This window comes from Rattus norvegicus, chromosome X, assembly GCF_021556685.1.
Source record: "Rattus norvegicus strain SHRSP/BbbUtx chromosome X, alternate assembly SHRSP_T2T, whole genome shotgun sequence".
Lineage (NCBI taxonomy): Eukaryota > Metazoa > Chordata > Mammalia > Rodentia > Muridae > Rattus > Rattus norvegicus.
The window spans coordinates 28,510,253-28,535,310 of record NC_141554.1 but is presented as its reverse complement, the minus strand read 5'-3'; the positions used below and the strand labels follow the sequence as shown (position 1 = coordinate 28,535,310).

At 43.8% G+C, this 25,058-nt stretch overlaps 1 protein-coding gene and 1 long non-coding RNA gene across 8 annotated transcripts in view; one reads left to right on the top strand and one right to left on the bottom strand.

Annotated features, from left to right (window-relative positions):
* Iqsec2 (IQ motif and Sec7 domain ArfGEF 2) overlaps positions 1–25,058 on the bottom strand; it is an 82,355-nt gene that overhangs the window by 17,532 nt on the left and 39,765 nt on the right. For all 7 annotated transcript variants that reach the window (XM_087600801.1, XM_087600799.1, NM_001277425.2 and 4 more), the window contains 2 exon segments: positions 5,832–6,093; positions 4,507–4,908 (listed from right to left, as the gene is read on the bottom strand). In XM_087600801.1, the coding sequence (XP_087456927.1) occupies positions 4,507–4,908; positions 5,832–6,093 (664 nt within the window).
* LOC147998176 (uncharacterized) lies at positions 6,315–24,937 on the top strand. The gene is made up of 4 exons (XR_015646944.1): positions 6,315–6,861; positions 18,139–18,255; positions 20,100–20,192; positions 21,131–24,937. It is a non-coding gene; the product is annotated as an uncharacterized LOC147998176 (long non-coding RNA).

Sequence of the window (25,058 nt, the reverse complement as noted above, 5' to 3'; positions counted from 1 at the left end):
TGTGTGGTGTGTGTGTGTGTGTGTGTGTGTTTTGCCTGCATATGTCTGTGCATCACATGTGTTTCTGGTGCTAGGGGAGGCCATCAAATCCCCTGGAACTAGAGTCACAGAGGGTCATGAGCCACCATGTGGGTGCTGGGAACCAAACCCAGGTCTGCCACCTCTCCAGCTACACACACACACACACACACACACACACACACACACACACACACACACCACACACACACCACACACACACATTTTTATTGAAAATAAAATTTTTCATATAATGTTTGGATCATAGTTTCCCCCAATTCCTCCCAGATCCCTCCTACCTACCCAACCCCCCCATGTCTTCTTTCTCTCTTTAGAAAAAAAAGTAGAAAAATAATTTTAAAAGGACAAAGAAGCACATGCAGAGACATCTAATAAAAATCCATAAAACACAAAATTGGAAACTGTAATACACAAGCGAAAGACCAGTAAGACAAAAAATTTTTTTCAAACAAAGCAGTATGAGATAAAAAGTCTACAAAATACCATTGAGTTCATTGTGTGTTGTCCAATCAGTTCCTTATTTGAAATTTTATTATTTTAAAAGGTTGCAAAGAATCCCATAGGTTCTTACTAGTTTATAAAATAACTCCCAGAGAGTCACTATGAGTTCACAGAGTCTAGGACTAACATTGACAAAATGCCTTCTTGGGCACTCCAGTATCCTTGTCTCCGTATCAAATACTCCCTCCTCCCTGATTCAAGCCACACTCTTATCTCTGTCATATAGGCTCAGTTCCCATCCAGGGAAAACCCCAAATCTCAGCTTCCTCCCAGAGCTCTCTGTGTGAAACTCTCTTAGGAAATCCATCATATTTACTCTTGAGAAAATGAACACCTAGTAACTCTGTCTCCAGGTGTACTCAGCTTCCAAACTGGCCCCCAGTGATCTCTTCCTCCTGGTATTCATAATCTTAGATATCACATTGTGCTAGAGTTGTGTGGCCCACAACACACCGTAGAAATGAAGGCATATGATTCTGGAATGACACTGGCAAGTACCACAAATTCTGTCTTCTATGCTCTTAGACCTGTACTCTTTCAGACTCTTCATCGAAGGGGAGCCACACTGTGGACAGTCCTGAGAGAGACTGCCAACAAAGAGGTATTTGAGCACAGAAACAGACCTGTTAGCCCCAGTCCAGTCTTCTGAGACTGGGTCCTACACAGATTAATGGCAGCCTCCTGAGAGACAATCATCCAGCCATACCCCTCTCAGCTTCCTGGCTCTCAGAAACTGCATAAGATAATAAATGTTTGTTGTTGGGGTTGGGGATTTAGCTCAGTGGTAGAGCACTTGCCTAGCAAGCGCAAGGCCCTGGGTTCGGTCCCCAGCTCCGAAAAAAAGAAAAAGAAAAAAAAATGTTTGTTGCTGTGTGTGGTGACATACCTGTAATTATAGTACCCCAAAAGCTAAGCCAGGAGTTCCTCAAGCTCAAGGCCAGCCTGGGCTACGCAATGCTACTCTGTTCAGGAGAAAAATAAAGAGATCGTCTGTTGTTTAAGCTCAGTTCTAATCTCAGGTTCTTTGTTTTAAAGTCTGTTATTACTGTATGTGTGAGTACATGATGTATGGGTGTAGGTACAGAAGCCACAGCATGTGTGTTGAGTTAGAGGACAACTTTGTGGCACTTATTCCTCTCTTTCCACCTTTCCATAGGTTCCAGGGATTAAATTCAGGTCTCTAAGCTTGCACACCAAATGCCTTTACCCACTGAGCCAACTCACTGAATCTCTTTGACTTGTACTCTGATCCCTAAGGTCAAACTTAAATTACTAAATTTTAGGGTAGTTTGCTGTACATACATTCCCCCCCCCCCCCAATCTGTCTTAGATATAGCACTGAGTGCTAGGATCAGGCCTGGTTCTTCTCCCTTTTCCATCACATGGTATTTTCCTGTTCTCTATTCTTCCCTGGAGGGATAGGTGCGAGCCCAGTTTCTATTTTAGATCAGTTACCGCTCAACATAGAAAAGATGCTTAATTATCACATGATGCAGACCTTCCCTTCATCTTTCCTTCCCTCCATTTTACTAGCCTCAGCAAGTGTAGACCAATGATAGGGTCACATAAGAGAGTTTAGATCACAGGGATATCTTCTTTTATAAAACTTCATTCATTCAACAAGTTCTACCAAGTACCTCCTTGGCTCTAGGAGAAAAAAAATAACAACTAACTTAGCAGCTACCACATACCAGGTACTTTCGTGTATGTCACCTAATTGAAATGCATCCAACCGCTCTGAAAACAACACTAAAAAGAAAGCTTCACCTCCATTTTACTGATCAAAAAGTGAAACCATTTGCCCGAGATCACATAGCTGGGAAATGGCACAACTGGGGTTGTCACACAGGGAGCCATGTTGAAATCTCCCCAGTTTAGAATGACCTCTCATCCCTCTCACTGCCATGTCCAGTCCCATCATTCCATGTTTTAGTGATGCAATCACAGTGCCTGGGCAAACAATGCACTTTTCAACGTCTCTGACTAGCAACATCTTTTATGTCCCATAAGGCCTACTTACAATGCTATTTTCTCCAAGAAACTGATCTGGTCTTCCCAGAATCCCTTCTGGTTCTGAGAACACTCTATTTTAGGAGATGACCATGCACCTATATGCTTCTATTGTCTACCAGACTGGGAGAGCCTTAAGAATATGTACCAGATCACATGCCTCAGCCTCAGTCTCCTCCTTTATAAAATGGGGACAGAATCTCCACACCACAGATCTACTGTGAAGTATACATAATACCTGGCAGGCACCCAACAAGGGCTCGTTATGTTAGTAAAGGCTTTACTTGATATATATCTAGTTTCAAAAAGTAATGCCTTTTTGTTTTCTTATTTGTTCTATATATTCGTATTTTTAGTTTTATTGCTTTATTTAGAGTGTGCGTATGTGCATGTGTGCATATGTATGCATGCACATGTGCTTGTATGTGACAGTGCATATGTGCAGGTGAGAGGTAAACTTTCAAGAATCTTTTCTTGGGGCTGGAGAGTTGCCTCAGCGGTTGCCTTAGTTACTTTTCTAGCCCAAAGTTTCAAAGTCCTTCCACAATCCTCCCCCAAACATGGTCAGGTCTGTCACAGCAATATCCCATGAACCTTGTACCAATTTCTGTTTTAGTTAGAGTTTCTATTGCTGTGATAAAACACCATGACCAGAAGCAATTTGTGGAGGAAAGGGTTTACTTCAGCTTACAGCTTGTAGTCAGTCGATCATCCAGGGGAAGTCAGACAGGCTAGAAACTCAAGGCAGAGACCTGGAGACACAAACTGATGCAGAGGCCACTGAGGGGTGCTGCTTACTGGCTTGCTCCCCACGGCTTCCTCAGCCTGCTTTTTTATAGCACCCAGGAGCACCAGTCCATGAATGACACCACCCACAATGAGCTGAGCCTCCCACATCACTCACCAACTGAAAAACTGAACCATAAGCTTGCCCACAGGCTGGTATGACATGGCCATTTTTCTCAACTGAGGTTTCCTCTTCTAAAATGACTATCTGTGTCGAGTTCATGTAAAACTAGCAACACAACCATTAAGAGCACTTGTTACTCTTACAGAGGACCTAAGCTCATTTCCCAGCACCCACATTCATAAAGTTCCATGGAATCAGATACCCGCTTTTGAATGCAACAGGTATGAGGTGTGCACATGGTACACAAACATACATGTAGGCAAAACACCCAAACATATAAAATAAAATAAGTAAATGTTTTTATAAATAAGTTTTGGGGGACTGGAGGAATGGCACAATGGTTAAGAATATATACTGCAAGAGGACCTGAGTTTGGTTCCCAGCAGCTATGCCAGATGAGTCACAAATGCCTTTAACGCTAGCTCCAGGGGACCTGACATCCTATTCTGACCTCCTTATGCACCTGTACACACATGGCACACACACAGAGATACACAGACATAAAAATAAAATATTTAAAATAAAGAATCTGTTCTCTCTCCTTCCATAGCATGGGTTCTGGGGAATCAAACTTAGGTCATTAAATCTGGCGGCAAGTGTCTTCAACCACTGAGCCACCTTACTGGCCCTATGGCACCCATGTTCTAATATGCTTATTTTAGCAATGTAATTTTTTAAAACAGTGCTGGAGATGAAGCGCACAGTGTGGCACATGTTAAGCAAGTGCTCTACTACTGAGGTACATCCCTGTCTTTGGGGATTTTATTGGTTGGTTGGTTGGTTGGTGTTATTTGCCACAGGTGTTCCCAATCCTCCTGCCTCAGTCTCTCCAGTGCTTCAGTTACAAGTATACGCTCAGCTGTAATTTTTTCTCGTGTTAACAGTTCTCTCTCACCACTCTCCAAGTCTCAGCTCAAATCACTGCTATTTGTTGCTGTTAAGTGCTTAATAGTGCAAACACTTGCAGTTTGGAAAATAGATAAAAAGCAGTAGAAGCAGCCAGAGCCCAGGAATGGAGAAGAAAAGCCCCTTTCAGGGCTCCTGACCTGTTTGGAGAAGGAGTCCTCGAGCTCTGTGATGTCATTAGAAAACTCTCCAGATGTGGTGACTGAACTTCCACCACCATCGATGCCCCCACCACAGGAGCCTCCATAGGGGAGGCCCCGTTCAAGCCGGTGGCTCCGGGCTCCAGCCATTGCACCCTCATCCAATGAGGCAGGCTTGCCTTCGAAGTATGCAGGGTTCTGTGCTTTCTCGTACTCCTCAAAGGAGAACTGCATCCGCATGTTGGACAAGATGATGCGGCGGGACATGCGGCTCTCTGAAGCCGAGCTGCGCAGTCGCTCAAAGTTCTTATTCATACGATACTGGCGAAAGGCTGTCTGGATGGTCCTGGCAGCCCTGCGGCTCAGGAAGGAGCCCCCATACTTCCTCTCCAGCATTTCCACCTGTCAGAGGAACAAGTTCAGAAAGTTGCCAGAGCCTCAACCATATCCCAGTCAAGTCACAACCAATTGCTGGAAGTCATGACAGTCTCTGTGCCCAGTGTTTTCTCACTTCTAATCCTGACATGTATATAAGGGGGTGGAATATGTATATTTAAAATCAGAAAACACTTAGAAAAAACAAGAAAGAAAGAAAGAAAGAAAGAAAGAAAGGGAGAAAAGAAGAAAGGAAGAAAGAAAGAAAGAGAGAAAAGAAGAAAGGAAGGAAGGAAGGAAGGAAGGAAGAAAGAAAGAAAGAAAGAAAGAAAGAAAGAAAGAAAGAAAGGGAGAAAAGAAGAAAGGAAGAAAGGAACAGTAAATGAAGAGAAGGAAGCTGAAGGAACAAAGAGAATCAGAATAACAGAAAAGCAGGAAGGAAGGAAAGAAGGGAGGGGGTGAGGGAGGAGTCACCTACAGTCCGAACATCTAGGCACAGCCATAATTAATGTGTTGATAACTGCCCTTCCAAGTCCTATTTTTCTTAAATCTTGTATAATGTCCTCCCCTCCCTCCCCCTCTTCCCTTTTCTCTCTTTCACACCCCAAGGCAGTGTATTGCATCATACTGTGAAACTGTCAAGTAATGTGTGTGCCTGCCCCCTTAGATTGCATGTCGTTGAAGGCTGGATGCAGGTCTCATTCCTCTTCTGGATCCCATTATCTGAGCTCGATAATGTTTGCTGAGTGAATAGGGGGCTCAGTGCATGTGCAGTGAATGTGTGAATCGCCTGTACAATGAGAGGCCCTGGAGCCTGTCTTCTCCAGTTCCAGCCTTACAGTCCCTCCCGGAATACCACCCTCAAGTGCCACACCCCAACCTCCCTCCTTTGGCTCTCTGTATCCCACGTATCCCACTCCCACTTTCAACCAGAGCCATCTCTTCTGCACCTTCTTGTCCTGTAGGTCTGTGGAGAGTTCATAGCTGTCTGACAGGGCCTTGGAGCGCTTTATCTCCTCCTCCTCCTGCTTCCTCAGGGCGACACTGGCTGGCTGGAGGCGAGCCCTCTGAGACCAAGGTAGGCCCACGCCAGCAGGGGGGCCCCCCATGTGGCTGCTGGTTGGGGGCAGTTGGCTCAGCCGGTAGGGGGGTTGGCTCCCAGGACTATCAACCGCTGTGCTCAGGTCACTGCCTGGGGCATCACCCTCCACACTGTGGGGATGAGATAAAATGAGCCAGGGTGTGGCAACAGGAGAGAGGCTTGCTAGGCCCAGTCAGTGAGTACACTAGATCCTGCCCCCAACCCCATCCCCTCCCACTTTCCTCAGATACCTAGGGACTCCAACATTTAAGAGACCTTCAATCTGTCTCTTCACTGCCTGCACAGTTCATTCACTCAAGTGCCCTTGTTTTTTTTCTTCATTCCTTCGCAGTTCCTTCCCATCAGAGAGCCCCATCTCCATAACCCCTTTTTGAGACACTGTTCCCTCAAGGGTGTCTTCTCAGTTTTATCCTCAGTCCTACCCACCACCCCTCACAATCTGGACCAGTCATAACTTTACCTCTAGTCTCCTCCCACTCTTGTCCCTAACGGCTCCATCCCCTGATAGCCCAGTTGTTCCCTCCCCAGACCTCTTCTCCCAGCTAACTCCTCATAACCCCATGCAGTGATTTCCCCTATAATCCTATTCCCAGAACTACCTCAGACCAGTTTCCATGACATATCGCCCCCTCCCAGCCCCGGTTGATGATTCCTGCCCATCCAGGTCCTCCCTCCCCCACCCAGTCCTGCCCCTGTGCCCTGCCCCTGCCCTTAGCAGCCTGGAGTCCAGGCCTGGCCAGTTCCCAGGGTTCCCAGGCTCCTGCTGCTGCTGCTGCTGCTGCTGTTGTTGTTACTGCTGCTGTTGCGGCTGCTGCTGCTGCTGGTGAGAGGACAGGGTGAAGGCACAGGCTGGGCCACTGTGGGAAGCATCCTCACAGGTAAAGAGCTGCCCTGCGGGGAAGCTTCCTTTTTCTCCTCATGTCCTCCTCTGCTCAGCTCCGGGAGGAGGGCAGGGGGCTCTCAAGCAGAAAGGTGACAGGAGCTGGGTCCCAGGTCTTGCCTGCTGGGGTTACCTAGAGCTGTTGTTCTGCCAGACCTGCTCCATAGTGCCATGGCAACCAGGCTGCCAGGGAACCCAGGTGGCAGCAGAGCTCCAGGGCATGTTGAGAAGCACAGAGGTGGGGTGAACCAGGAAGACTGAGGCATGGAGGAGGTTGTGGGAGAATGGGTGTGGCTGGGGCTAAAAGAATTTTTTTTTTTTTTAAATCAGGGAAGTAATATAGGCTGTGGGGTGGGGAGCTCTTGGCTAGTAAAAGGATTAAAGGGCTACTCCTCCACCTCTATTGGGAAAGGGCAGGGGGAAGGCAAGGGCAAGTTGGGTGGGTAGAAGGGGTTACCTACTGGCAGAAGTGCCTATGCTGTTTGGGGTCTATCTGCCCTCTGTGCTGAGGTCAGGGGCAGTAGAACTGGGCTCTGCCCTGGTGGGAACTCTCATTCACTATTTATCCTCCAACCTCCCAAGTACTAGTCAGAACAAGACTGAAGGGCTGCTTTGCACCCTAAATTTCCTTAATCTCAGACCTCAGAGGCTTCCGACGCCACCTTCCACAGGTTAGACCCAACCCAGTCCAGCTTCAAAGACACTCCTCTTGTCTCCATCAGGATGGCTGGATCCTGCTCACCAGCCTCTCAAACATTGTCCCTTACCAGTACACATTTCAAACCCAGCTTTGAGCAACTGTCTCCTCTATCCACATTCACAGCTCTCACTGTCTATAAGTTAGTCCAGTTTCCAATCATTCTGGCATTGAAGTCCTCTCAAGGTTCAACAGACAATGCTTCTAGAATACTTAATATTTAGGTACCGTTTCTTACCACTTTGTACTTAATAACTTGGCTGTTCCTTCCAACAATGTTATACAGTTGTTATCTGTCTTCATTTTATATAGCAAACAAAGCCTGGAGAGGTGAGCTACCAACAATACAAGCAGGACTCAACTCCAAGCAGAGTGACTTCAGAGTTCACACCGTCAGTCATTAAGTAATCCCCTAATCTAATTCACCCAGCCCAGATTCTGTTTCTCTTAAATGTTCCTCAGGCCCCTACCTCCCAAACTGCTCATATAAGATTTCCCACCCCCAATGCTATCCCCATCATTTCGGCTAGTGCAACCTGAGAAATGCAGCACATGTCAGTGCTGTTAAGATTCAAGGTATTCAAGGCCCCTACTGAGATGCCCCCTGGATCTTACCACCAGCCAGAAATGACTGCTGATCTTGCTCAGACCCTCTATCTTTACACAAAACTTCTTTTTTTCCTGGCACAGATTAGCTTTGGCAAAGAATGCAGGACTCTCACTATGTCAGCATAGGAAGAGAATTTAGTGATCTCTCTGCCAGACACAGGACATGGGCCTAGACCAGTAGATGTTTCTGGTGTAAGTGAGTCAGTGAATGTTCTTGGTGGCTGCTCTAATAAAACTCTCACTCAAATTTATACCACAAACTTCAGGCTTATTTGCAGATCTCTTCTCTATCCTGTGGATAGAGAGACTGTTGAAACATACAAATCAGCCCATCTACCTTTCTCATCCAACCCTGCCACAGCTTCCCATAATTCACTCAATAAGCAGCAACCAAGCACTTTCCATGGATCAGCACTAAACACCAGTAATACAATAAAAATCAAAGCCACCAAATTATTTCTTCAGGAAGGTGGTATTATAGTGAGGGAATACAGACAAGAAAGAAAGAGGAGGGGTATCATTTTAAATAAATGTTGAAATAGAAAAAAAAGCAGAGTGTTAAAAGGTACTGTTTTAATTGTGTGTGTGTACATACGTATATGTGATAGAGAAAGACAGAGGACAGAGAGAGACAGAGGTAGACTAGGGATAGAACTCAAAAAATTATGCAGGCTAGGCAAGCTCTTTACCACTGAACCACAAACCCAGACAAATTTGCTATTTTAGATGTGATGTCCAGGAAAGCCTTGGTTGGGAGGAATGACACAGAAGCAGAATCCTGGTGGAAATGTGGGAGTGAGCTGTGTCTGAGGCTAGAGAGTAGAGTCAGTACAACATGTCTACATGTTTAAGGAACAATTAAAAAGACAGTATAGCCAGAACCTAGCGAACAAGAGAGAGTAATGAAAAATAAGATTGGACATGTAATGAGAGTTGTACCAGTTAAGTTTTTGTCAACTTGACATAAGATAGCATCACCTAGAAACAGGGAGCTTCTGAGGATTTGTCTCCATCAGATTGGCTTGTGGGCATGTATGTGGGCATTTTCTTGATTGTCAACTGATGTGGGAGGGCCTAGCCCATTGTGGATGGTGCCACCCTGGGCAAGTAGTCCTGGGGTGTACAAAAAAGCAGGCAGAGCAAGCCAGTAAGCACCAAGGCTTCTGCCTCCAGGTTTCAGCCCTATCCTGCTCTGACATTCCTAATGAGTAAATAAATCTTTTCCTCCCCAAGTTGCATGGCCCATATTTTATCATAGCAACGAAAAGCAGACTAATACAAGGGAAACCAAGCCTATCATAAAGACTGGCTTTTGCTTTGATTGAGATGAACTAGGAAGGATGTAATCTAACTTACCATCAATAGAACAGCTTCCTTACCTGTCCTGGACCCTGTACCACACATAAAGTTGACTACCTTCTGCTCACATCACACTTCAACATTTATCTTAGGCGTGCCTTTCCATACCTGCTTGTCTACTTCGCACATGTTGCCTTACATACGTGCCCCTCCTTCATGTTAGTGTAGGGCTCTGCAGTCATCTCTCCCCCCTGCTATTCCTTGTAGCAGGCTCTGTTAGCCGTCTTCATAGTGAAGAGAGGTAGAGTTGATATAAAAGTAACTCAAGGTCATATATAGCTATTAAGTAAGAAAGCCAAATTGCAAACTCAGAGCTCAGACTATCCCCTAATGATATTTCAGCACCTCTCCTATTCCCAACCCTGTGTTGCTCCAGGCTCTCTACTCCTTGGTAATCCCTCTTGAGAACTTGCTCCATTTTGATTGCAAAGAGAACCGTCCCAGGAATTGTAGGGTGGCAGCACAGCCTCCCATGGGAGAGACTGGCCACAAACAAGGAGATTGCTTGAGAGGATGTTTTTGCTATCATACATACTGCTGAAGAATCTGTGACTAGAGGTGTGGAACCCTTCATGTCAGAGCCCTTGGAACACTTAGCAACAGGCCAATCACATGGAATCCCCACCCCCACCCCACATATGGACAAGTATAACATCACAGACACAACCAAAGGCCAACAAATCTAGAAACAAATATACACATCCCTATTCACACGGAAGTAGACATGAATACATGTAGACCAAACAGACATTGCCTGTTGGACTATTCTTTAGGGGGAATGAGAGCATCCTTTGTAGAAGGGGAGAATAAGCCATGCTACACAAATAACCACAGAACAAAGTGGAAAGTTATCAGGGGTGGGGAATACAGGAAGTGATGGGGGAGTAAAGGAGAGAGATTCCTTCTGCTTGGGGGTGGCTGAGCAGAATAAAAATAAACTGGCACTTAACTATGCACCTACCCTGTGTCAGGCATTTTCCACACATTATTTAATCTGCATGGCAAACACAAGGAAAGACTGAGGATTTCTGTTTTACAGAGGAAGAAAGCAGCTCTAAGAGGGAAACTGACTGACAAAGGTCACAGAACTAGCAAATGGCAAGATAGGGATTCAGACCCAAAGCCTGTGCTGGCCCTCCTGCTGTCTTGAAGTCTTCCCTGGGAGAGGAAGCTCATGGACTGTGCTTTGCCTAGGAGGAGTTAGGAGAGGTGAGAGTAGAGCAATCCTGTAAGCCAAGGCTCTAACATGGGGGAAGAAGGTTAGGATGCTTTCTAGAGACTTGAGGCTGGTCTGCCCATGACAGAGGGTGTGGCACGGACCCTTCCCAGATGCTACTCCTGTTTAGTGGGGGTGTCTTTTCTCCCTCCTCTTTATTGGTACTGCCCAGAGCCAGGAATTCAGCTGGGGAATGGGAATCAGAATGCAGTTGCCATGGAAATGAATGGAGACTGTTGCTATGGATACCATAAGATGAGGGCAAGAGGAAAGCAAGGTTGCTGAAAACTATCCCCATGACAACTTAGGTTAGAAAGGGAAAGGACTGGAAGTGAGATACAAGAAAACAAGGAGGTCAGGGTGTGTAGATGGAACCAAGGGCTTTAGGTTCTAGAAATAAAAGGTGGGGCAAGAAGATTGGAGCTGACAGAGAGACTGACAGGAGCAGTGCCTTTTGCTGTCCAATCCAGTGCCACATAAAGTCCAATCCCAAATTCAGCCTGGATTAGCTAACTGCTGAGGGATAACCAGGGAAACAAAGGCAGATTCTGGGAGCCCAAAGACCTTGGTTTGAATCCTGGATCTGCTCATTTGCAACCCTAGAAAAATATTAGTTATAATTTATTCTTTTCACCAGGCCTAGCACCTGGGCAAAATCTGGCTTTTCTCACTAAAGGAGATACAACATAGGTGGGGAGATGAACTCGGTTGCAAAAGGTCTCAAAACTAAGTAGTGGAGAACCCAAGACTCAAAAGAAAGCAGATCTGAGCACATGAGACTAATAGTATGGCTAAGTGGGAAAGCATTTGCCTAGCATCTCCAGTTTAGGGTTTGATCCCCATCTACACACACACAGACACACACACACACACGAAACATAGAAAAGTTCTTGCTCTTCCTGTCCTCTTCCACAGAGGAGTCCTTGTGCTACCCACTTCTCCATTTCTTCACGTAGTGGTACACAATGGACGAGACCCTGGGGGAAATATTTGTGGAGCGGTAAGTGAGGAAGCAGGAAAGGCTGAAGTCAGATGGGAAAAGCTCCTGTATTTAAGAACAATGACTCATGGATTTGTTCAGTCCACGGAGTTGGAGTGAATTTTGCAAACAAGTTTTAAGAACTATCCAATCCCCATAGATGCCAAGTGAAGCTCAGGCAGTGAAAGTGACTTTCTCTCGAAAACTTCCCTATCTCCTAGACAAAAGTTGCACTTTGAGCTACAAATACCCATGCCACCCCCACCACTTCCTATTGCCTCTCACTCTGTTCAATATGTTCCAAACAGGGAACAACAATAGGCTACTTGCAATTCGCATGTAGCAAGCTTATCCATCACTTTTCTGCACTCAAAGACTTGCTTTATTTTTCTTGTCCAAAATGTCTTTTCTCCTTTTTACCCTTGGACTCAACTGGCCTAGATGAGCTCATCTTCATTTTGAATACCGTGAACAGGCAGAACTTCCAGCCAAGAGAATTCTGACTCACTCTCACCCTACCAGCACCCGACAGGATCAGGTACCGTCTTCTCTGTGGCTCATGCCCACCCATCTCATGGTACCACCAGTCTCTCTTGAAATATGTATTGTCCACTCTTGATCCCCATATCTGTTTTTTCTTTTAAACAAAAAAAGATTTATTTATTATATTTATATGAGTACACTGTCACTGTCTTCAGACACACCAGAAGAGGGCATCGGATCTTATTACAGATGGTTGTGAGCCACCATGTGGTTGCTGGGAATTGAACTCAGGACTTCTGGAAGAGCAGTGCTCTTAAAGCTGAGCTATCTCCCCAGCACCCCCTCCCCCACATCTGTTTTTCAAGAAAAGTGACCTGGCATGATTCACTTTCACAGGGCTACCATGCACAGGTCAGGGCCTAAGATACCTTGCTCACCTACCATGTCCCTAATTAAAATCTACAGGTAACATATGTCTGTATGTGTGTCACCATGTGTCTGATAACTGTTACCCTAAGAGCCACAGCCCCATGTTTAAAAGCCAACCATATCCTACCCCTGTGATTAATTCGCTGGGCCCATACATTGAATCTTCCAGGTACAGAAAGCCAGACCTCATGCAGACACCTCATAGTCTCAGGACTTCTCATACCCAGTGTCACATAATTACACTTCCTTAGATATACAGCAGCTCATGCAGTCTCTCACTGTGAGACCCGTGTAGCCTCACACACACGCGCACATAGATGTACAGACACACTGAGGCATATTTTTCTCACAACAGATATAGGCCTGCTCCCTTCCTACAGTATAGCCCCCTCTGTTCCAGTCAATGCCGTTGTCTGAACAGGTGTCAAGCATTCTTACAGTTTCCAATCTGTTCTTGACTTGCCCTCTTCATTCAGTTAACCCCTGCCCACTTCCTTCTATTTCCACTGAAATAAAGTATAGATGGTGTTCTCCTGGTCACAGGTCATCTAGATTCACACATCCTGGAGAGACATCTGAGCACAGTAATTACTCACCATTCCCCAACTTGACCCTGGCACATATCGGTGGGTTTTTTTTCTCTATGTGGTCCCTATCCCCTGAAATGTCTTCTCACCTCCTGCCACCTAATCAAATCTTTCCCAATACCGGAGACCCATTTTTTTATCCATCTTCTTCCAGCAAGCCCCCCTGGATCCTACCACTCCCCACCCACTTTTCCATTTCCTAACATAAACACATAATGGAAGAGGAAGCACAAAATCACAAAGGCCTCTGTCTTCTCTCCCAGGAGTACCTTTAAAAGCAAACAATATTTCTCAACCTTCCTAATGCTGTGACCCTTTAATACAGTTCTTCATGTTGTCGTGAACCCCAACCATAAAATTATTTCATTGCTACTTCATAACTGTAATTTTGCAGCTGTTATAAATTGTAATGTAAATATCTGATGTCTTAGGTGACCTCTGTGAAAGGGTCATTCAGCCCCTAAAGGGATCACGAGCCACAGCTTGAGAACTGCTGCTTTAAAGAGTCTGAGCTTTCAGCTAGGCTAAGGAAATGATTGCAGTTTTGTTGGGGTAATGGCTTCCTCTCTGAGATCCTAAAGTTACAGTATCAGAACCAAGGAATCCTAATATTGAAATATTAAAATCATATCATCAGATTTTTAAGTGGTAGAATTATGAAATCTAAAATCATAAGATTGGGGAATTGTAGAAAAAGAAATCACAGAAGTGCATGAAATATGTCTCAGAATCATAGTATCTTCAAAGCTCATAATTACAGCTATAAAATGGTAGCATCTCAGATTCCGAATGTCAGAGCTGGAAGAATTCTGGTGACCCTGGTCAAACCACCCTCCCAATTTTCCAGATGAGTAAACTATGTATTGCAGAAGTCAAGGGCCATGTCCAAGATTAGCCAGTTCAAAACTGCCCCAGGCTAGTGCACTAAAGAAGGCAGTAAGTGTGCTCCTGTCTGGAGACATTCACACATTTATTTTTGAATGACTTTTAGGCATTGACAAGCCACAAATCAAGCCCTATTCTGTCTTCCAACCCTTTCCCAGCTCTGGATAGGAAAGAAGGCAAAGTTCTGGTGGGGATGGAGACAGGGAGATGGGGTAGGGTGGAACATACATCAGACAGAGAGAAGAGATCAGCTTTTATTGATGGAAATTTCTTTATACATAGCAACACACATGCTGAAAGGCCTTTTCCTCCTAATCATGTTTACAGAGCGCTATGGGAGTGATAGGGGTTGGGAAGAGGGTATGAGGTGAGGCCTTCAAGCAGTGGAGAAAATGGCAGCTATGGCCACAGCAAGGGAATGAGTGACGGGGAACTAGGCAGGCTGGGTTCCTGCTCCCGTCTGGTCCTCTGAGCCCTAGGCACCCTGCATCTCTGTTTGTGCTCACAGAGAACAGAGGTAGGTCCTTGGGGTGTCATTTGGAGACCTCTCCAGAAGTAACAAGCTCCAGGGTGCCTGGGAAGTGGGTGTATAGGTGCAAGAGGGTCCAGGTTGCAAGCTTCAAAGCTCCAAGCTCTGCTTCTCCCATGTATTAGTAAAATCTAGGACTCCAGCTCTTTAATTCAGGGGCTAGAGCCTAGGGGAGACAGCAGGGGCGGGGAGGAATTCCAAGAAGGTTGGGGAAAAGCATGATGCTTGCCCATCTGGTTCCTGAAGCAGGGGACAAGGTCCCATGAGGGATCCACAGAGGCAGGGGTGGGGGCTGGTTAAGGCTTTTGCTTCTGCATAGAAAATGGCCCTTGTCCTCTCAGTTACCGAGAGGAGGGACTACTGCATTCGGAGGCCGGACAGCAGAACTGGTGAGCGTCTTCCTCTTCTTCTTCCTCAGTTTCCTCCTCCTCCTCCTCTTCCCTGGGGCCAGGAAGGGCAGGGTAGAGGCCACAGGCAGGGGTGACAGAGAGAGGCAGAGACATTAGTTTGCAGAGAAGGGGAGAGACATGAAAGGGCCAGAACTGGGAGGTTGGGCTAGGATGGGGGTCTAAATGGGGTAGGCAGCATGACACATTATCTAAGGCCACATCCAACTCAGTCTTCAAGGAGGAAATAGCCCTCCCCAACCCAGCCTTAATCTTAGGGTCACCTTCCCAGTATAGAAACACAATTTCTGACTATGACAATTGCTATTATTTCCTATAAATAATAGCCACCTGTTTTATGCCAGAACTTAGTATACATTATCTCATCTAACCCCTGCAACAACTTTGCAAAAGCATCATTTTAGAGATGATGCTTAATATCAGAGATGTTAGATAAGTTGGGCATAAAATACAGTCAGAATTTAATCTAGAGTTCTTAGAGCCTCAGGTCTCACCCTCCATCCTTCCAAGTTTTGCGTTAAAAATCTACTCTGTCCTTATAGGACAAAGATTTGTATCATTAAGACTCAAGGTCAGCAAAAACAAGAAGATGCTTATAAATAAAGTGTGGAAAGTGCCCAGCTTTAGAAGTGAAAAGACCTGAGTTCATGGGTAGGGATGGAGCCCAATGTAGAGCCTAGCATATGCAAGGCCCTAGGTTATACTCCTAGAACCACAAAAAAAAAGGAAAAAATAAAAGGAGAGGAGAGGAGAGGAGAGGAGAGGAAAGAAGAGAAAAGAAAAGAAAAGAAAAGAAAAGGAAAGAAAAGAAAAGAAAGATCAGGGCCCAGACCTAGGCTTTACAACTGCTTCCATGTTATGTGGCCTTGGGCATTGTATTGCCCCTCTCAGGAGTTATTACTTCATCTGTAAAATGGGACTTATGGTTCCAACTCCCAGGACGTTGTAAGGCTTAGGACATATATCATATCCCTAGCACACAATCACAATGGAAATAAGAACAATGGGGTTTTGTTAATTGTATCAAAATCTCATTTCTAAGAGGCCAGACTGCATATGACAGCCACTTGAGTGGAGTCACAGTATCATGGAGTATATGGACAGACAGTAGGGCTGGGAGGGGATCAGATGCCTCATAAGTAAAAAGGTGGGTCTTTTGGGCACAACCAAGGAAATGGCAATGTCCTTCCCAGACTCAGTTCAGAAAATGTAAGAAGTATGGAATCCAGGAAAGAAAAGGGTGAGGAAGAAGTGAAGATGAAAGATGGACAAGCAGGGGAAGGCACTTTGGTCCACCTGGCAGACAAGCACACACACGAATACACATACTTACACATGTGCACGCACCCTTTTCCAATTTGGAGATCACTCTGACACACTGTTCCACACACTGAATCATCAAAATCACATAAACCAGGTCTCAAAGCCCTGAGCCTTGGTTTTCCCAGTCCTCATTTCTACAAGGTGATAAAAATGCCATAATTCTTTTTTTTCTTTTTAAAGATTTGTTTATTTTATGTATACGAGTACACTGTTGCTCTGTTCAGACACACCTGAAGGCGTTGGATTCCATTACAGATGGTTGTGAGACACCATGTGGTTGCTGGGATTTGAACTCAGGACCTCTGGAGGAGCAGTCAGTGCTCTTAACCACTGAGCCATCTCTCCAGCCCCAAAATGCCATAATTCTTAAAGTTGTCATAAGAATGACAGTGCAGTCTCACTGTGCATTTTCCTATTACCAAGGACAGGGTCCTGCTCTTTCTCCCTGGGACAATCTCCTTCTCCTTACATTTTAAACCTCCTTAAAAGTTCACTCTAAGCATCAATTTCTTCTGCTCACATACCTATCTTGGCTCTTCATTGTCTGCTGGATAATAAAGTTAAGACTTCAAGTTGAATTGAAGTCTCCCTCATCATATGGTCTCACTTGGCTTTTCTGGACAGATGGACTCAAACAAGCCTGACTTTCAAAACCAGCCCCACGACCTACCACCTTGGTAGGCTGGGATCCATTTCTTAACCAGCCTGGGATTCATTTTCCTTATCTGAAAAATGAGGAACTATCTATCCCACGGGGTATGGTAGGACTAAATGAATCCACGGATAGTTTGGTGCTTAACACATGGTAACATTATTATGGCCGCCATTGCCAGTGGCATCCACATTGTTATACTCAGTCATGCTGAACTGTCATCAAAGGAGTTCATTATTCTATCTGTATGCCCAGACTTTTCACTCCTCTATGCCTATGCTGATTCTATTCATGCTGAATTTCATGTACCTGATCAAATGCTGCTTCCCAAGAGCTATTCTCCCCGACTCCCAGACATAGATTAGTCTTTGCTTCTACTTGGCTCCAGCATTTATGTGCTTGGTCGGGGCTCTTTGTTGATTTCTTTGAACTTCTTGAAGCATTCCTTTTACTGATCTCAATGCACCTATATGCCCACTACCACTACTACTTTTCCTCTCGAGAGAAAGAGGGGTCCCTTATACTGTTTAAGGCCAGTTTCCACCTGCGCACTGGGGCCTATCCCTGCTCTCTCATCCACAACAACCATCCTTTCTATCTCCCACATTCTCAACTGTTCCCTCTTTGTTGCCTCCCTTCCTGTCCTCATTTATAGAATCTCAAGTCTTTCCCATCTGGGAATCAAAACCTTCTACCTGCCTCCACATCTCCCTCTGTCCCTCTTTCTTCTTCACAGCTAAGCTTCTTGAGAAATGTGTCTACACTGGCCATCTCCATCTCAGTACCTCCTACGAGTTCTGCAACCCACTGCAATCTGCCTCTTGCAGTCATCGCTGCATGGAAAATGGTTTTTAGAAAGGTTGCCCAGGACTTCATGATGGTTGAAGCAATATATTCACTCTACCCTGAACTTAACTCTTCAAGATTTAATACTCTTAACAAGGCCGCTTTCTTCCTTGGTGAGTCCTGTCACAGTCAGTTTTCTACTATTTCTCTGGCCCAGCCCTCTACCTCTTCTTGGGACCACTCTTCATGTTGGAACCTCTTCCCAAGTTCTTCCTTCCTATTCTCTCTCATGCTGCTTCCCTTTAGTGATGTTATTTCCATTTTGTAACTTCAGGTATGGTTCCATCTAGCACAGATCTTTCTGCTGGGTCTAGGCCAGCTCCAACAGGCCAGCCTGTACAGCCCATCTAGCCCTCAGATGCCAGAGGGACCTCTCCTACAACCTTATAATGTAAGTATGCCTTGCCTCTCGCATCCCCCACCTTAGTGAAAACTATTGCCTTACACCTAGTCACCTGTGCCTAAAACACACCTTGGAGTTACCCCGCCAAGCAGGTCCAAACTTTTGACATTTTGACATAATGACACCTCCACAGTTTATACTTAAAAAATTGTGCGATCACATTACAAGGAAAAAAATGCAAAAGGTCTCAACAGTGTTTCAGGTAAGTTTAACATTTTGTGTTAGACCAAATTCATAGCTACTATTAGTCTAACGTGGCCTACAAATTGGAGATTGGACACATATGCTTGATTTCTCCTGCTTCCTGAGCAAGTCAGAGTGACTGACTGGAACTTGCTCATTCTACCACCTAAATAGCTCTAACATTCTGTATCATCAGCTGGTGGCACCTTATCTTCTATTCCTTTTGCCCCTCATTCAGCCTTTCTCAAATCACATCATCCTTCCCACTGTTCTTCAAACACACACACTGTCTGGAATATCACCTAAATTTGTGTATGGCTTTGCTACTTGACTTTCGTCAAGCCTCTGATCAACAATTCATCATTAAAGAGTTAACTCCTTAAAAGGCACACAACAGGGCTGGAGAGATGGCTCAGCAGTTAAGAGCACCCGACTACTCTTCCAGAGGTCATGAGTTCAATTCCCAGCAACCACATGGTGGCTCACAACCATCTGTAAAGAGATCCGGTGCCCTCTTCTGGTGTATCTGAAAACAGCTACAGTGTACTTATATATAATAAATGAATAAATCTTTAAAAAAAAAAAAAAGGCACACAACACCAACATCCTCTACTCCTTTGGCACACACACCCTATTGTTTGTTATTTGTCTTATGTACAGTAACATCCACCAGGGCAGGCATCTGTCCTGCTCGGTGCTCCATTGCTCATGCCTAGAACAGTGCTTTAGTAATTATTCACATAATAAGTGAGTCAATTGCTAAGCCTGAAGACTCCAACTTACTATGAACTCCATTCTCAATCATGTCCACCTCCTCCTCCATCTTTCCTCAGGCCCCCAAGTCTCTGACTCCGGTACTTTCTTCTGCCAATCACTTCCCAGTCCATCTCTTCTTCTCTAAGCTTATTGTTACTTTCTTTGTTTCTCTTTTCTTGGATGACTGCATTAGCCTCTTCCCACATCTTCCTTCTAAAATGTTAATTTGATAATGACACTTTCCTATTCAAGAACTGATCAAACCTACCTAGCTGTCTACCCCCTTAAAAAAATAACAACGCTATACTCCCCCAGACAACTGCCTCTGCTCCACTAATATTTTTATTTGCTCTTTCTTATTTCTAAACCCTGTATAGACCCTCAGAGCATCTTCTATCTTCTATCTTTAGCCTCCCTTTTTTTTTAAAAGATTTATTTATTTATTATATATAAGTACACTGTAGCTGTCTTCAGATACACCAGAAGAGGGCATCGGATCTCTTTACAGATGGTTGTGAGCCACCATGTGGTTGCTGGGAATTGAACTCATGACCTCTGGAAGAGCAGTCGGGTGCTCTTAACCGCTGAGCCATCTCTCCAGCCCTAGCCTCCCTTTTTGAGACAGGATTACTCTGTATAGCCTTGCTGTCCTGGAACTCCCTTTGCAAACCAGGCTGGCCTTGAACTCACAGAGATCTGCCTGCCTCTGCCTCTCTAGTGCTGGGATTAAAGTTGTGCATCACCACAAACAAGCTATCTTTAGCTCATGACGCCATTATGGATCTTGAGTAACTAGCTTAGATGTTACTATCTTTGGAAAACTTTGACTCACAACTAAGAAGCAATCAATAGCCCCCTCTTTCCATCTCCTTGTTCTGTTCTCTAATCCGCAGGAAAAATAAGTGTGTCTGCTGTTACTTGGGATCTCTAAGAACAAGGACGAGATGGAAGTTAGTAATTAGTGATGAGACCAAGGACTTTGTATGGTGGGTGAGCGCTGATCAATAGAAGTTCTTGTTTCTTGTACTAGTATCCTGGACTGATCTATAACCTGCTGTCTGTCATCCTGTTAATGTCTACTCACTTGTGTCCTCCTACCCCTCACCTTTGCTATCTATGATAGTTTATATCACCAAACAGTTGAATTAAAGCTATCTTAATAACAACTCTCAAAGGAATTGGATTCCAAGTTTTGAAGTTAAAATGCCTCTAAATGAATGGTGCCCACCAGAGTTACACAATGTGCTAACAACTTGATGCTACCTTTTCTATGACAATCCCAAGTCAGACCTCACACTGGCCTCTATGCACACAATCCACTTTTTGTATCTCTGGCTGAACTGTAACTCTCCATATAGTCAAAGACGGCTTCCTGATCCTCCTGCCTCTACCTACCAAGTGCTGAGATCACAGGTGTGTGCCACCTTGCTACAATTCATTTATTACACGAACTGGTAATATGACAGTTCTAAAACAAATTTTATCAAATGATACTCTGATTTCAGATTCTTTCACGTGATAGTTTGTTACCAAACAATTTTGGCTCTCAACATTTCTGAGGGAATACAAATCTCTTTATACCTTCAATGAAAGCCACAAACTGTCTTTTTCATAAAATTATGTGCATATAGTTATAGACATGTAGCATTTTGATCCAATTTCAGGAGGATCGTGGGCCTAATGAAGCTTATCTGGGAGCCATACACTCTTGCTCTATCTAAAAACATCCAGTTCTTTCACATATGCTATTTCTTCTGCCTAGAATATTCTTCAGTACTTAACCCATCTGGCTAACTCTTACTTATTCTTTAAGACCCAGAACTCAGGGTGAATTTATCTGTGCCAGCCCCAGACACAGGGACGGATCTCTTCCTTTGAGCTCCTATTCTCTACCCTCTACATCTTGTTTTCTTTTCTGTCACAGGCCTTCACAATCTTCCTCCAAATAACTGGATTCAGAGAGGACAACAGCTATTACCTTCCAGAGACTGTACTCTGTAAATGTCTACTGAAATAAGTCCCAATGATTACAACTCTACTGAGTACCCATTATGTTCCAGGTACTCAGTGATATGAATTCTGAATGCACTCATTTGAATGAGATCATCTATTCCTCAGTCACTAAAAATCCATAATGCTGTTCATAGTATTCTGTCCTGTTCAACAGAAAAGACAGTAGATTAAGAGATATATGAAGTTGTTCAAGTGACAGAGTTTGGACAGAGAGTGCCATGGATATCATGGCAAACAGTGGTATACCATACCCAACTGCTCTGAACTGTGTGATTACAAGAGAGTATCATCAAAAGAAGAGGATCAAGAACTAGGACCAGAGCTCTGGACCTGGGTTCCAATTTTCAACACACCTCTTATTCTAATTCTCACAATAGTCTTGCCAAGGTCAGGCACCTGACACTGTCCTTATGTTTCCTCCTCTTTCCCAAAATCCTGCCTGCTATGTTCAGTGCCAGCCTTTGTTTCAGAACCGTGGTCACACATTAATAATGTTGCACACTTTCTTAGTAGGAAAACAAGATCTGAGTAGTCTTTCCTAGTCTTTATTGACAGTCACCCTGCAGTTTCACACGGACCATCTCCAATCCTAAAAACAGTCCTGAGAAGCAAGTAGGCATTAGCTTCATGACTAGATTGGGGAAAGAGAGGCCCAGAAGCTAAGTGACTTACCCCAAGTCACAGAAAGGTAAATGGAAAAGGTTTAACTTGAATAAGCTGACTCAACTACTTTTCCCCAATGAGGTCATTATGCTTGGAAGAGGTAAAAAGACAAGACCACGTATCATAAAGGAGGAAGATGAAAGAGAATTAATATTTTTTCAACTCATTACAAATGTCACCTATAGGAAGCTTTTTCTAGGAGCCAGATGGAGTTGCATGTCTCTATTCTGGCAGTCAGCTCAGCATAATTCAGTCCCATTCCAAAGTACACTGTGCCTCTTTTCTGCCTGCTAGACTAGAGCGCCCTGAAAGTAGGACCAGATACACTCCATTCCAAAATAGTAGCACATGCGCTTAACCACTGAGTCATCTTATCTAAAGTGATGATAAAAGTTATTTCCATTATTTTAAGTGTATAGACTAAAGGTAAAGGCTAGTCAAAAATCCTGTCTTTATTTAAGGCATACATTATATAACTTTTTAATGAAAACGTGGTCAAAGGGCTGGAGGACCAGAGTTCTATTCCCAGAACCCATTATCATTTATAACTCTAGTTCCAAGGCATCTGGTGCCCTCTTCTGGCCTCTATGGGCACTAAACATGCAAGTGGTGCTCAGACACACATGCACATAAAATACCCATGTACATAAAAAAATTACAAGACTTGGTCAAGAGTATCATTTGAGGCAGGAAGGATGGCTTATGTATTAAGACCATGCTGAGGACCAAAGTTCAACCCTTAGCACACATATCAGGAGCTCATAACCTAGATCTCCAGCTCCAGGGGCATCCAATGCCTCTGGCCTCTAAAGACACTTGCAAGCACCTGGTCTATATAGTGAGTTCCAGGACAGATAGAGTTATGTAGTAAAACCCTGTCTTGAAACAAAACAAAACTAAACAAAACAAACAATAACAAAGACACCTACACTCTCAGGCATATACCCATACACCAAAATGCGTACACGGGTGCGCACACACACACACAAACACGTGCGCGCGCGCATGCACACTTGCACACATCCACCCACACAGCTAAAATTAAAATTAATAGTTTTTTTAAGGAGTGATATTCTACAAGGTATTTAATAAGGAGTTTCACAATAGAGCTCATGCTTGAAATTTGAATTGGATGTTTTAGGGAAGGTTTTTGTCTGGCTACCTAGGTTTTCTGTCACTAAATCCTCAGAAAGATCTTGCTCCAAGACATGTTTTTCAGCTTGAAAGAATGTGTACACTCATGATTCCCATGCCATGATCTTCACTATCACAAGCCTGTGATGCCATCACTCAGAAGGCTGAAGCAGGAGAATCAAGAGTTTCAGACCAGCTGGTGCTATCAGCCAGACACTATCTCATAAATCCAAAAAGGAAAAGACAAAATTTCCTGGAAACTGACAAAGTGGCCCCATAAAACAAACAAACAAAAACCTTTATTAATCTGTACTTCAATCAAGGTATCTAAGAGGCTCTGTTTTTTCATTATCCTTCTGATCTTTTAAAATTTTTAGACCTAAAAAACAGTTTGTTATGGTTTCACCTCAGTTTGTTAACCAATGGTAAGGTTAATGTACTTATTAGGCAATTAACTATTTTATTGTTGAATCATCAAATCATGTTATTTGAACATTTTATTTTACTTTATTTGGGACAGGATCTCACTCTATAGTACAGGCTGTCCTGGAACTGACTACTTAGCACAGGCTGGTCTCAGACACACAGTTCCTTTTGTCTCAGCTTCCTGAACGGTAGGATTACAGTTGAAAGCTACCATGCCCAACCTATTTCTCCATTTTCAATGGATTGCGTATCTTTTTCTTACCGACTTCCAGGAGACTATATAGATTTAGACAAAGATAGCAACATTTCACCTGTCATAAACATTTCATCTGTGTCGTAAAGATACTTTCTAGTGTCTTGTTATTTATGTCTTGTATGCATCATCTTTCTCCACATGGAAGATTTACATAGTAATGCAGAAAAATATTATTCTATTTGATGGTTCCTATTTTGTTTTTTGTTGTTGTTTTGCTTTTTGAGAAGGGATCTGGGATCTCACTATGTTGCCCCTGCTAGCCTTGAACTCCTGACATCATGAAATCCTTCTGCTTCAGTCTCCTGAGTATGTGGGAATGCTGGCATGCACCATCACAGTTGGCTTGACTAATAGATTTTATTTTCATTGCTGTTGCTGTTGACTTTTCAAGACAGGGTCTCACTAGGTAGCTTTGGTGATCCTACATAGTGACTCTGTAAATCAGGCTGGCTTTGAACTCACAGAGATCCATCTGCCTATGCCTCCTGAGTGCTGGGATTAAAGGCGAGTACACCTTTAATCCTCAGGGTCTTAAAGCCTCACATTGCAAGGCTCTCTGAATATTATAATTAAAAGATTCCAGATTTCTTTCTTATAATTCTACAACCATATCTTCTTATGTGTCACTGGTCTGAAATGTCTTCTTTATCACAAACAAATTACCCATTTCAACATATGAGCTTACGTCTAAACCTGCCACTTCATTCCATTTGTATATTTCTCTATTTCTGGGAGGATATAATATTTGTAATTACTGTAGTCTTACATTTTTGACATGTATTTATTTTATTATTTTATGTGTATTGCACATAACATGTATGCCTTGTGCCTGTGGAGGTCAGAGGAGGGTATCAGAACCCCTAGAACTGGAGTTATGGATGGTGGTGAGTCACCATGTGGGTGCTGGGAATTGAACCCAGGCCTTGTGTGAAAGCAACAATTCCTTAACTGTTGAGTCACCTTTCCAGTCCATTAATGTGCACTTCTATGGTAAGGTTTGGATCCACCAAATAGATAAATCTCCTATATTATTCCTCTTTTCCAAAACTTTCTCAATTATATACCTTTTCAAAGTAACTTCAAAGTGCAATTGCTCAGTACCACAGAAAATATCACTGAAATTTTTATGCCAATTGCATTGGGCATTTTGATCAAATTGGGAGAAAATATCCTTGTTCACCATACTGAAAACCTTTTCATCCTCCGATAGAAGATAATCCTTGACGTAGTCAAGTCTTACAGCCTTCAGTAAAAATTTACAGCCCTTTACAAAAATATTTCCTGTTTCATATAAATTCTTTAGGGAGTTTGTAAGTTGTTTCTACTACTGTAAATAGCATCTTTTTTTTCTTTTAATTTT